Genomic DNA, 13672 nt, shown 5'->3' with positions numbered 1-13672 from the left:
GTTTCCTGGGTATCCAGCCAATCCAGGGAGATCTCTCCTTATAAAAGGGGGCTGGTTTATGACAGGGACGCCAGTGCTTCAAGTTACAACCCAGTTGTAGGTGCTATAGCTCTGTGCTCCCAGGATTCTTGCCGTGTCCTGGTTACTCCCTGGCTCTGCTTTGCCATCTCTTAGTTGCTGCCACAGCCCTGCCGTTTCTAACCTACTGCCGCCTGTGGAAGCGCTCCTGGAAATCCCGACCCAGTAAGGGCCTCTGGGCACGGACGGTCCCCGTGCTTTCAGCCTCGTCTCTCAAGCCACAGTTCACAAGGCCGTGCCTTTAAGCCTCGTCTCTCAAGCCACAGTTCACAAGGCCGTGCCTTTCAGCCTCGTCTCTCAAGCCACAGTTCACAAGGCTGTGCCTTTCAGCCTCGTCTCTCAAGCCACAGTTCAGCCTCGTCATTCCAAGCCACCACCTGCTAACCCGCAGACCCTTGTCTTCAGTTTCGCTCAAGCTACGCATATCTTCCTTCTAGCCCTGCCTACGTTCTACATCTGTCTCGTGTCTCATGAGAAGGAACTATTTCCAGCCTCCTCGTCTTCTTCATCCGCAGACAATTACTTCCTTGGGCAAACCTCAGTTGCCGGATCCTCAAACCCAGCCAAGCATGACAGGGGTGACACAAATGGGGTAAACAGTGAGCGTGGAACAGAGGGTTAGGATGAGATTAGGCTGGGTTTGGTAAAGAAGTGGGTCTTGAGAGCACATTTGAAGTTTTGTAGAGAGGTGGAGAGGTAGGAAATTCCAGAGAAAGGGAGCAGCACGTGAGAAATCTTGAAGGTAGGAGTGGGAGCAAGTAATAAGTTGGCAGGAGAGGCGGCGTGAATTATCAGAGCGAAGAGGACGGGTGGGAGAGTAAAGGGAGATAAGGTCAGAGATGTAAATGGGAGAGGAGTGGGTAAGGATTCTGAAAGGGAAGGGAAGCCAGTGAAGGGCTTGTAGGAGTGGGGAGGTGGTTGCAGTGCATTTGGTGTGGAAGATGAGCCTGGCTGCAGCATTGCGGATATATTGGAGTGGACAGAGGTCATCTGATTTGTGTGTATGTTTTTTACTATAACAATGATTGATAATTATATCTTTAAAGCAGCAATTTTGTCAGATACATTTAAAACTTTTATGAGGGACTGACAACTATACAGGTTGCTGGTTACACCAAGATCTTCTTTTACTTGGGTATTTTGCACCAGTAAACCATGCAAACGGGTATGGTTATTTAATCTATTGTTTGCAGTGTCGTTATATGTGTCACTTGTACCCACGGTAGACAGTTGCACATCAACATTGTTTGGCTGCTGCAATTTCCATTTAAGTGTGGGCCGCAGTGGGCGAAAGTTGGGGGGAGCAGCAGGTAAGCAGCGGGTGATAAGATGCCAGGAAAACCTGCTGGCAGCCCAGCAACTTGGAAAGTGCTGGGCAGATCTCCCCCAGTGAAGGGAACGTGGGTTGCCGTGAAGCTCCACCCATTTCCCAGAGACTCTGTCCCCTTTGTGGACACACACAGGGTCCCGCTCCGAGAACCACCAATGTTGGGTGGTATGCTTTTGTTGTTCCATCCATAAGTTATCCCCTAAGCAAGGATTCCTCTTTGGCACTTGCTGCTGCTGCACAGTTTCCAGCAAAAATAATCTCACAGCTTCTTCCTCTGTCTGGTGCTATTGCACTCACACACTGCTAGTAATGGGGCAGATGTATTATCCCACAGGTTCTCAAACTCGCTCCTCAGGACCCCACACGGTGCATGTTTTGCAGGTCTCCTCACAAAATCGCAAGTGAAATAATTAGCTCCACCTGTGGACCTATTAAAATGTGCCAGTGAGTAATTAATACACCTGTGCACTTGCCGGGTTACCTGCAAAACATGCACTGTGTGGGGTCTTGAGGACAGAGTTTGAGAACCACTGTATTAACCCAGAGAAGGCATAAGTAAGTGATAAACCAGTGATAAGTTCAAGAGGATAAACGCACTAGCCAATCACCTCCAATATGTAAATTAACAATTAGGAGATGATTGGCTGCTGTGTTTATCACCTTGCACTTATCACTGATTTATCAATTCCTTATGCTGTCTCCAGGCTTAATACATCTGCCCCAATATCCCTTGTGGGTAATAGGGGGTAATTCTCAGTTACACGGGACATAGTAACATAGTTGCTGAGGTCGAAAAAAAGACAAAGGGGGAATGTAATAGGGTGTGAGAATCAGTAAGTGAGAGATTATGTGAGAGTTCTCCTGATTTTTTTTTAAGTGGCAATCATTTACATGGCAAAATCAGCCATGCTTTGCCATGTAAATGATTGCCTCTTTAAAAAAAAACAGGAAAACTCGCACAAAATCTCTCACTTCCTGATCCTCACACCCTAGTACATAACACCCAATTTGTCCATCAAGTTCAACCTGTTGGTGTTCTCCTACACTGTACTATTTTTTTATTTTCTTATTTTTTAGTTTTTATGTTAGACTAAGTTTAACTGCGGTGAATGTGTAGTCATTTTTTTTATTTATTAATTATTATTTTCTCTGACGTCCTAGTGGATGCTGGGGACTCCGTCAGGACCATGGGGATATAGCGGCTCCGCAGGAGACAGGGCACAATAATAAAAGCTTTAGGATCAGGTGGTGTGCACTGGCTCCTCCCCCTATGACCCTCCTCCAAGCCTCAGTTAGATTTTTGTGCCCGACGAGAAGGGTGCAATCTAGGTGGCTCTCCTGAGCTGCTTAGAATAAAAGTTTATGTTAGGTTTTTTATTTTCAGTGAGTCCTGCTAGCAACAGGCTCACTGCTACGAGGGACTTAGGGGAGAGAAGAAAACTCACCTGCGTGCAGGATGGATTTGCTTCTTAGGCTACTGGACACCATTAGCTCCAGAGGGAGTCGGAACACAGGTCTCACCCTGGGGTTCGTCCCGGAGCCGTGCCGCCGACCCCCCTTACAGTTGCCGAAGTTGAAGAGGTCCAGAAACAGGCGGCAGAAGACTTTCAGTCTTCATAAGGTAGCGCACAGCACTGCAGCTGTGCGCCATTGTTGTCAGCACACTTCACCAACAGTCACCAACTGTCACTGAGGGTGCAGGGCGCTGGGGGGGGCGCTCTGGGCAGCAATGTATTATACCTTTTATGGCTAAAATACATCACATATAGCCCTTGAGGCTATATGGATGTATTTAACCCCTGCCAGATCTCACAAACTCCGGGAGAAGAGCCCGCCGAAAAGGGGGTGGGGCCTATTCTCCTCAGCACACGGCGCCATTTTCCTGCTCAGCTCTGCTGTGAGGAAGGCTCCCAGGCTCTCCCCTGCACTGCACTACAGAAACAGGGTTAAAACAGAGAGGGGGGGCACTTATTTGGCGATATGATTACATATATAAAAATGCTATAAGGGAAAACACTTGTATAAGGGGTTGTCCCTGTATAATTATAGCGTTTTTGGTGTGTGCTGGCATACTCTCCCTCTGTCTCCCCAAAGGGCTAGTGGGGTCCTGTCCTCTGTCAGAGCATTCCCTGTGTGTGTGCTGTGTGTCGGTACGTGTGTGTCGACATGTAGGAGGACGATGTTGGTGAGGAGGCGGAGCAAATTGCCTGTATTGGTGATGTCACTCTCTAGGGAGTCGACACTGGAATGGATGGCTTATTTAGGAATTACGTGATAATGTCAACACGCTGCAAGGTCGGTTGACGACATGAGACGGCCGGCAAACAAATTAGTACCTGTCCAGGCGTCTCAGACACCGTCAGGGGCTTGTAAAAACGCCCATTTACCTCAGTCGGTCGACACAGACACGGACACTGACTCCAGTGTCGACGGTGAAGAAACAAACGTATTTTCCTTTAGGGCCACACGTTTCATGTTAAGGGCAATGAAGGAGGTGTTACATATTTCTGATACTACAAGTACCACAAATAAGGGTATTATGTAGGGTGTGAATAAACTACTTGTAGTTTTTCCTGAATCAGATAAATTAAATGAAGTGTGTGATGATACGTGGGTTTCCTCCGATAGAAAATTATTGGCGGTATACCCTTTCCCGCCAGAAGTTAGGGCGAGTTGGGAAACGCACCTTAGGGGGAATAAGGCGCTCACACGCTTATAAAAACAAGTGGCGTTACCGTCTCCAGATACGGCAGCCCTCAAGGAGCCAGCTGATAGGAAGCTGAAAAATATCCTAAAAGTATATACACATATACTGGTGTTATACTACGACCAGCAATCGCCTCAGCCTGGATGTGCAGCGCTGAGGGGGCTTGGTCGGATTTCCTGACTGAAAATATTGATACCCTTGACAGGGACAAGATTTTATTGACTATAGAGCATTTTAAGGATGCATTTCTATATATGCGAGATGCGCAGAGGGATATTTGCATTCTGGCATCAAGAGTAAATGTGATGTCCATATCTGCCAGACGACAGTGGTCAGGTGATGCAGATTCCAGACGGCACATGGAAGTATTGCCGTATAAAGGGGCGGTCCATCGGACCTGGTGGCCATGGCAACAGCTGAAAAATCCACCTTTTGTTACCCCAAGTCACATCTCAGCAGAAAAGGACACAGTCTTTTCAGTCTCAGTCCTTTCGTCCCCATAAGGGCAGGCGGGCAAAAGGGCCAGTCATATCTGCCCAGGGGTAGAGGAAAGGGAAGAAGACTGCAGCAGGCAGCCCATTCCCAGGAACAGAAGCCCTCCACAGCTTCTGCCAAGTCCGCAGCATGACGCTGGGGCCGTACAAGCGGACTCAGGTGCGGTAGGGGGTCATCTCAAGAGTTTCAGCACGCAGTGGGCTCACTCACAAGTGGACTCCTGGATCCTACACGTAGTATCCCAGGTGTACATTGGAAATTCGAGACGTCTCCCCCTCACAAGTTCCTGAAGTCTGCTTTACCAACGTCTCCCTCCGACAGGGAGGCAGTATTGGGAACAATTCACAGGCTGTATTCCCAGCAGGTGATAATCAAAGTACCCCTTCTACAACAAGGGAAGGGGTATTATTCCACACTATATTGTGGTACTGAAGCCAGACGGCTAGGTGAGATCTGAAATATTTGAACACTTACATACAAGCGTTCAAATCAAGATGGAGTCACTCAGAGCAGTGATAGCGAACCAGGAAGAAGGGGACGATATGGTGTCACTGGATATCAGGGACGCTTACCTACATGTCCAAATTTGCCCTTCTTACCAAGGGTACCTCAGGTTCGTGGTACAGAACTGTCACTATCAGTTCAGACGCTGCCGTTTGGATTGTCCACGGCACCCCGGGTCTTTACCAAGGTAATGGCCGAAATGATGATTCTTCTTAAAAGAAATATGGACGCTTTCCTGATAAGGGCAAGGTCCAGAGAACAGTTGGAGGTCGGAGTAGCACTATCTTAAGTAGTTCTACGACAGCACGAGTGGATTCTAAATATTCCAAAATCGCAGTTTTTTCCGACGACACGTCTACTGTTCCTAGGGATGATTCTGGACACAGTCCAGAAAAGGATGTTTTCTCCCGGAGAAGAAAGCCAGGGAGTTATCCGAGCTAGTCAGGAACCTCCTAAAACCAGGAAAAGTATCAGTGCATCATTGCACAAGGATCCTGTGAAAAATGGTGGTTTCTTACAAAGCGATCCCATTCGGTAGATTTCACGCAAGAACCTTTACGTGGGATCTGCTGGAAAAATGGTCCGGATCGCATCTTCAGATGCATCAGCGGATAACCCTGTCTCCAAGGACAAGGGTGTTTCTTCTGCGGTGGCTGCAGAGTGCTCATCTATGAAAGGGCCGCAGATTCGGCATTCAGGACTGGGTCCTGGTGACCACGGATGCCAGCCTGAGTGGCTGGGGAGCAGTCACACAAGGAAAAAATTTCCAGAGAGTGTGATCGAGTCTGGAGACTTCTCTCCACATAAATATACTGGAGCTAAGGGCAATTTACAATGCTCTAAGCTTAGCAAGACCTCTGCTTCAAGGTCAGCCGGTATTGATCCAGTGGGACAACATCACGGCAGTCGCCCACGTAAACAGACAGGGCGGCACAAGAAGCAGGAGGGAAATGGCAGAAACTGCAAGGATTCTTCGCTGGGCGAAAAATCATGTGATAACACTCTCAGCAGTGTTCATTCCGGGAGTGGAAAACTGGGAAGCAGACTTCCTCAGCAGGCATGACCTCCACCCGGGAGAGTGGGGACTTCATCGGGAAGTCTTCCACATGATTGTAAACCGTTGTGAAAAACCAAAGGTGGACATGATGGCGTCCCGCCTGAACAAAAAACTAGATATTGCGCCAGGTCAAGGGACCCTCAGGCAATAGCGGTGGACGCTCTGGTAACACTGTGGATGTACCAGTCAGAGTATGTGTTCCCTCCTATGCCTCTCATACAAAAAGTACTGAGAATCATAAGAGGGAGATGAGTAAGAATGATACTCGTGGTTCCGGATTGGCCAAGAAGGACTTGGTACCCGAAACTTCAAGAGATGTTCACGGAAGACCCGTGGCCTCTACCTTTAAGAAAGGACCTGCTCCAGCAGGGGCCTTGTCTGTTCCAAGACTTACCGCGGCCGCGTTTGACGGCATGGCGGTTGAACGCCGGATCCTGAAAGGGCATTCCAGATGAAGTCATCCCTACCCTGGTCGAAGACAGGAAGGATGTAACCGCAAAACATTTTCACCGCATTTGGCGAAGATATGTTGCGTGGTGTGAGGCCAAGAAGGCCCCTACAGAGGAATTCCAACTGGGTCGTTTCCTACATTTCCTGAAAACAGGACTGTCTATGGGCCTAAAATTAGGGTCCATTAAGGTTCAAATTTCGGCCCTGTCGAATTTCTTCCAGAAAGAACTGGCTTTAGTGCCTGACGTTCAGATGTTTGTAAAAGGGGTACTGCATATACAGCCTCCTTTTTGTGCCCCAGTGGCACCTTGGGATCTCAAAGTTGTTTTGAGTTTCCTAAAGTCACATTGGTTTGAACCACTCACCACTGTGGACTTAAAATATCTCACATGGAAGGTGACGATGCTATTAGCCCTGGCTTCAGCCAGGCGTGTGTCAGAATTGGCGGCTTTATCATATATAAAGCCCTTACTTAATTTTTCATTCTGACAGGGCAGAATTGAGGACTCGTCCTCAATTTCTCCTTAAGGTGTTTTCTGTTTTTCACATGAACCAACCTATTGTGGTACCTGCGGGTACTAGGGACTTGGAGGACTCCAAGTTACTTGACGTTGTCAGGGCCCTGAAAAATATGTTTCCAGGAAGGCTGGAGTCAGAAAATCTGACTCGCTGTTTAGCCTGTATGCACCCAACAAGATGGGTGCTCCTGCTTCTAAGCAGACGATTGCTCGCTGGATTTGTAATACAATTCAGTTTACACATTCTGTGGCAGGCCTGCCAAAGCCAAAATCGGTAAAAGCCCATTCCAAAAGGAAGGGGGCTCATCTTGGGCGACTGCCCGAGGGGTCTCGGCTTTACAACTTTGCCGAGCAGTTACTTGGTCAGGGGAAAACACGTTTGCTAAATTCTACAAATGTGATACCCTGGCTGAGGAGGACATGGAGTTCTCTCATTCGGTGCTGCAGGGTCATCCGCACTCTCCCGCCCGTTTGGGAGCTTTGGTATAATCCCCATGGTCCTGACGGAGTCCCCAGCATCCACTAGGACGTCAGAGAAAATAAGATTTTACTTACCGATAAATCTATTTCTCGTAGTCCGTAGTGGATGCTGGGCGCCCATCCCAAGTGCGGATTGTCTGCAATACTTGTACATAGTTATTGTTACAAAAATCGGGTTATTCTTGTTGTGAGCCATCTTTTCAGAGGCTCCTTCGTTGTTATCATACTGTTAACTGGGTTCAGATCACAGGTTGTACGGTGTGATTGGTGTGGCTGGTATGAGTCTTACCCGGGATTCAATATCCTTCCTTATTATGCACGCTCGTCCGGGCACAGTATCCTAACTGAGGCTTGGAGGAGGGTCATAGGGGGAGGAGCCAGTGCACACCACCTGATCCTAAAGCTTTTATTATTGTGCCCTGTCTCCTGCGGAGCCGCTATATCCCCATGGTCCTGACGGAGTCCCCAGCATCCACTACGGACTACGAGAAATAGATTTATCGGTAAGTAAAATCTTATTATTATTACTATAGTGCATGATTTACCCACCATATCCCTGTATTTCCTTATCCATTAGGAATTTATCTAGCCCATTCTTAAAAGCAATGACCGAGCCCACCATTACTATCTCAGGCAAGGAATTCCAAATATGTATTGTCCTTACTGTGAAGAAACCTTTCCGTCTCTGTGCAAAATCTCCTCTCCTCTAACCTAAGCTGGTGATCATGTGTCCTTTGTGACGATCTTACCAAAAATAAATCCCCCGCTAGCTCTGTATATTGACCCCCTTATATATTTCTAAATGTTAATCATGTGCCCTCTTAATCTCCACTTTTTCAATGTGAACATGCGTAGCCTATCAAGCCTTTCCTCGTATTCTAGAGTCTCCATCACCTTAATTAATTTGGTCGCTCGTCTCTGAACCTTTTCTAGTTCCAGGATATCCTGTCAGTTTACTCGTGTCAGGCCTCTCCCGAGTCCCACTGCATGAAGTATTGAGGTTAGATGTATGAGGACACATCTCCTATGTAGATCTGTGTGTAGATGTAATAAAAAGGGTATAAATCAAGGGAGGTATGACATTGTATTAGCCTGTGCCTGTAGTATTGTCGTGGTTCCTAATACGGTTACATGAAGGGCTGTCCTTGCGTTCTAAGTATGATGTATTTGTAGGCAGCTGGGACAGACAAATCTTCTGTAATGTCTACAGTGGTTAATAAGCAAGTAGTCTTTCATTTATTTGTATAACAAATATAGCACACAGTGAATGATTTGGATGACATTACATGAGATGTTTAGCTTCTGTAGGAAATGACATCTGCACTTGGTGATGTTGGCAGCATGATGGCGAGAGAATCATGAAAACTGATAAAGAAAAAGTTGTGTTGCCCATAGCAACTAATCAGATTTGTTGGTTAAGAAAGCATAGAACACAAATGCAGACACCTTATTGGTTGCTATGAGTAACCTTTCTGTTACGTCCTAGAGCAGGCATTCCCAACCACGGTCCTCAAGGCACACCAACAGTGCAGGTTTTAGTGATATCCAGGCTGCAGCACAGATGGTTAAATCAAAATTACTGAGGTGCTGATTAAGTCACCTGTGCTGAAGGCTGGATATCACTAAAACCTGGACTGTTAGTGCGTCTCCAGGACCGTGGTTGGGAATGCCTGTCCTAGAGGATACAGGGGATCCATTTAGTACCATGGGGTATAGACCGGTCCACTAGGAGTCATGGGCACTTTAAGAGTTTGATGGTGTGGGCTGGCTCCTCCCTCTATGCCCCTCCTAACAGGCTCAGTTTAGAAAATGTGCCCGGAGGACCCGATCACGCTTATGTAAGCTCCAGAAGAGTTTTCTGCATTTATTTTCCTGTTTGTTATTTTAAGGCAGGACTGGATGGCACCAGCCTGCCTGCTTTGTGGGACTTAGGGGGAAAGGGAATGGCCCAACCTCTTGAAGGGTTAATGGTCCCGTACCTGCGGAAAGGACATTAGCTCCTGAGGGAACTATTCGCAAGCCCCACCATGGTGAGCGTACATTCCCGCAGCTCGCTGCCACCCCCCCTAACAGAGCCAGAAAATATATTTTCAAAAAGCCGGATTCACATAATACACTTCAGCTCCTCCTGTGTCACTTCAGCCAGCTCCCCCATATGTCACTCCTGCCAGCACATTCCTGTGTCACTCCAGCCAGCACCCTCCTGTTTACTACAGTCAGCTCCCCATTGTGTCTCTCCTTCCAGAACACTCCTGTGTCACTCCATCCCACCCTCATATGTCACTACAGTCCCCCCAACACGTGCTATTGCAGCCAGGGGCCAGTGCAATGTCAGTGTTCTAGGGCCAATTGACTGCAGATTCCCCGTGAAAAGCTGGGCCACTTGCTTGAATCTGCCCCCCAGGCTGAATGTTGCCAGTCAGCCCCTGATTGCAGCAGCCACTTTATGTGTCCTCTATTTGCCAGTGGATGTCTCACCTTTAGTATTTGGCTTCCTGAGTTTTCAGTCCCCATAGTGCTGCTGCGTGTCTGGCTGGAGTGCAGTGGTTTCTGGATCTGTTGTGATCACATGAGTGTTGGGAGCCACATTTGAGTAATGAAAGAGCCGCATGTGGCTCAAGAGCCACTGGTTGGCCATCGCTGCAGTACACTGTACACAGTACCCGCACTGGCAAACTAAGCCTTAAAACGGTTCTGTCTACATTTTAAGCACAAATTACCTCAGCCAATATAAAAAAAAGCGGAAAGACCGCGTGCCGTCTAAGGGGCGGGGCTTCACTGTAAGCGGATACAGCAGCTCACCAGCGCCATTTTCCCTCTGCAGTGGACACAGAAGCTGACTGACAGGGAGCTCCTCTGATGTGACTCCAGATTACCTCAGCAGTACCAGGGGGTCATAGTAGGGGGGGAGCGATTATTAGTGTACTAATTCCCCAATCTGGGTACTTAGTCTGCTATCCGGCTATGCTTGGCATTAGCAATAAGAGCACAGTGTGCCGGCTCCAAATACCTCTGTGTCTCCCTGGAAGGGCTCTTTGTGGGTTAATTGTGTTTGTAACCTTTCCTGTGTGTGCTGTCACATTTACAATATGTCGGACAAAGAGTGTGTTTCATGTACGGCAGAGTGTTCCTCTTCCCCAGGGAGCTCACTACTATGTACTCAGTGTAGTGCACCTTTTCAGGCTAACGGGGCTGAACCAGTGTGGCTGGATTCCCTCAAAGGAACAATTTCTAATATCTCTAATTGTCCCGCAATGAGAAAGAGACGCAATACTTAAGACAGTCTGTGGATGAGATCATGAACAGAGACTCAGTCCCCAAACAGGCATCTCAGTCCCTTGCCATTTGTCCACAAAAATGAACTCTGGCCCATATCCTGCAGTCTGACTCTGACGCTGAGGGGTCAGACATGGAGGAGGGAGAGGTGGATTCAGAAGGGGGGGACGCTGCTCTGTCACAGGGAATACAGGCTATTATAGAAGCTATCAGAGATGTGCTACAAATTCCTGATAAGGTGACAGAGGAGTGTGAGGAATCTCATTTTAATGTAAAAAAGAAGTCCTCAGTCACTTTTACTGTGTCAAAGGAATTGAATACCCTGTTTGAAGAACCGTGGGTTAATCCTGATAAGAAATTTCAAATCCCTAAAAGGTTACTCTCATCTTTTCCTTTTCCTCATGAGGATTGTAAAAAATGGGAAAGTCCACCGATAGTGGATGGATCTATATCCAGGTTGTCACAGAAGACTGTGTTACCCGTCCCTGGGGCAGCCACCCTGAAAGACACAGCTGATCGTAAGATTGAGACTACACTCAAATCCTTGTACACAGCTGCTGGGGTGGCTCAGATACCCACTATAGCATGTGCATGAATTACTAAAGCCATTGCTAAATGGTCGGGTAACCTTATTGAAGGGTTGGATTCCTTATCTAGGGGGGAGATTGTGTTACTCCTGCAACATATACAGGACTCTGCGAACTTTATGGTGGAAGCCATAAAAGAAGTAGGTTTGCTTAATGCACGCACCACTGCTATAGCAGTGTCAGCATGCAGGGGCTTAAGGTTATGCTAGTGGACTGCGGACTCGCACTCCAGAAAAGGCGTGGAAGGCCTACCTTTCACAGGAGAGGCCTTATTTGGAGATTAATTGGACAAATGGATCTGCAAAGCTACTGCAGGTAAGTCCACATATCTTCCTTCTGCAGCTCCCCCAACCAAGAAGACCTACTCAGTACCTACCCTACAGTCCTTTCGGACTGCCATGTTTAAGGGCAGAGTCAGAGGATCTTCTACTGCCAACAGAGGCGCTAGAGGAAACCATGCAAACCAGCAACTGCCGGTTCTCAGGAACAGAGCTCTAGTTCTGCTTCCTCAAAGCCTTCTGCATGACGGTAGACCGCGTGGCCTGGAAAACTGGCATGTGGGAGCTAACTAAAAATTTTCAGTCACATCTGGACAACATCATGCCAGGAACCCTGGGTTATAGATCTTATTTCCCAGGGCTACAGACTGGAGTTTCAGGAGCTCCCACCTCACAGATTCTTCATATCAGGCTTACCAGTTTCACAAGAGGCAAGTATAACCTTACAGGATGCCATTCAAAAACTGGTACAGACTCAGGTCATTGTTCCAGTTCCACTGCATCTGCAAAACAAGGGGTACTATTCCAACTTGTTTGTAGTACCGAAACTGGACGGTTCGGTGAGTCCGATTTTGAATCTGCAATCTTTGAACCCCTACTTACGAGTGTTCAAATTCAAGATGGAGTTTCTGAGAGCGATGATCTCAGATCTGGAGGAGTGGGAATTACTAGTTTCTCTGGATATCAAGGATGCATACCTTCACATTCCAATCTGGCCGCCTCACCAGGCTTATCTACGCTTTGCACTGCAGGACTGTCACTACCAGTTCCAGGCCCTGCCATTTGGTCTCTCCACGGCACCGAGGGTGTTCATCCAAGGTGATGACAGAGATGATGTTTCTTCTGTTGGAAAAGGCATTGGTAATCCAGTCGATGGTTCGGGATGTCCTGAAGCCAACCCGGATATCGGTGCATCTATGCATTCGCCTTCTGGGGAAAATGATGGCCTCTTACGAGATGCTTCAGTACCGAAAGTTTAATGCGAGGCCCTTCCAGCTGGATCTATTGGACAAATGGTCCGGATCGCATCTTCACATGCACCAGAGGATCCGTCTGTCGCCAAAGGCCAGGATCTCCCTTCTGTGGTGGCTACAGACTTCTCTCCTAATCGAGGGCAGTCGGTTCGGGATCCAGAATTCGATTCTGCTGACCACAAACGCAAGCCTCAGAGGTTGTGGAGCGGTCACCCAGGGGGTGCAGCTTCAAGGAAGATGGTCAAGTCAGGAAGTTGTCCTTCCAATCAACATTCTGGAACTCAGGGCTGTATACAATGCCCTTCTGCAGGTCTCATATCTTTTTCAAGATCGGGCCATTCAGGTTCAGTCAGACAATGTGACGGCAGTAACGTACATAAACCGACAGGGAGGAACGAAAAGCAGAGCAGCAATGTCAGAGGTATCTTCTCTGGGCAGAAAAACATGCTGTGGCATTGTCGGCGGTCTTCATTCTAGGAGTAGACAACTGGGAAGCAGACTTCCTCAGCAGACACGACCTGCAACCGGAGGATTGGGGCCTTCACCCGGAGGTGTTCAGGTGCTTGATGCGCTGATGAGAATGTCCACAAATCGACATGATGGCCTCTCGTCCCAACAAGAAGCTCAAGCGGTATTGTTCCAGATCGAGAGACCCACAGGCAGTGGCAGTGGATGCTCTGACAACGCTATGGGTCTATCAGATGGTGTATGTGTTCCCTCCACCTCCGCTGATCCCAAGAATTCTGAAAAGAATAAAAAGGAAAAAAGTTAAAGCGATTCTCATTGCTCCGGATTAGCTAAGAAGGGCCTGGTACACGTACCTTCTGCAGATGCTCCTGAAAGATCCGTGGCCTCTACGTCTTTGCGAGAATCTCCTGTTCATCTATCAAGACTAACCACGGCTACGTTTGACCGCATGGAAGTTGAACGGCTGATTC

General features: G+C 47.9%; 1 protein-coding gene across 7 annotated transcripts in view; it reads left to right on the top strand.

Moving 5' to 3' along the window:
• Positions 1-13672, top strand: part of LRRC9 (leucine rich repeat containing 9) — a 667090-nt gene that overhangs the window by 627055 nt on the left and 26363 nt on the right. Inside the window, exon 32 of one of the 7 annotated variants that reach the window (XM_063947772.1) lies at positions 8197-8249. The exons of the other annotated variants lie outside the window; for them this stretch is intronic. Within the exon in view, the coding sequence (XP_063803842.1) occupies positions 8197-8208 (12 nt within the window). The 3' untranslated portion in view covers positions 8209-8249. Of the gene's footprint in view, positions 1-8196; positions 8250-13672 lie in introns of those variants that run through there. 7 annotated transcript variants of the gene reach the window in all.

This window comes from Pseudophryne corroboree, chromosome 12, assembly GCF_028390025.1.
Source record: "Pseudophryne corroboree isolate aPseCor3 chromosome 12, aPseCor3.hap2, whole genome shotgun sequence".
Taxonomy (NCBI): domain Eukaryota; kingdom Metazoa; phylum Chordata; class Amphibia; order Anura; family Myobatrachidae; genus Pseudophryne; species Pseudophryne corroboree.
Note: the sequence above shows the minus strand (reverse complement) of the source record. Positions and strands in the feature narration are given on the sequence as shown.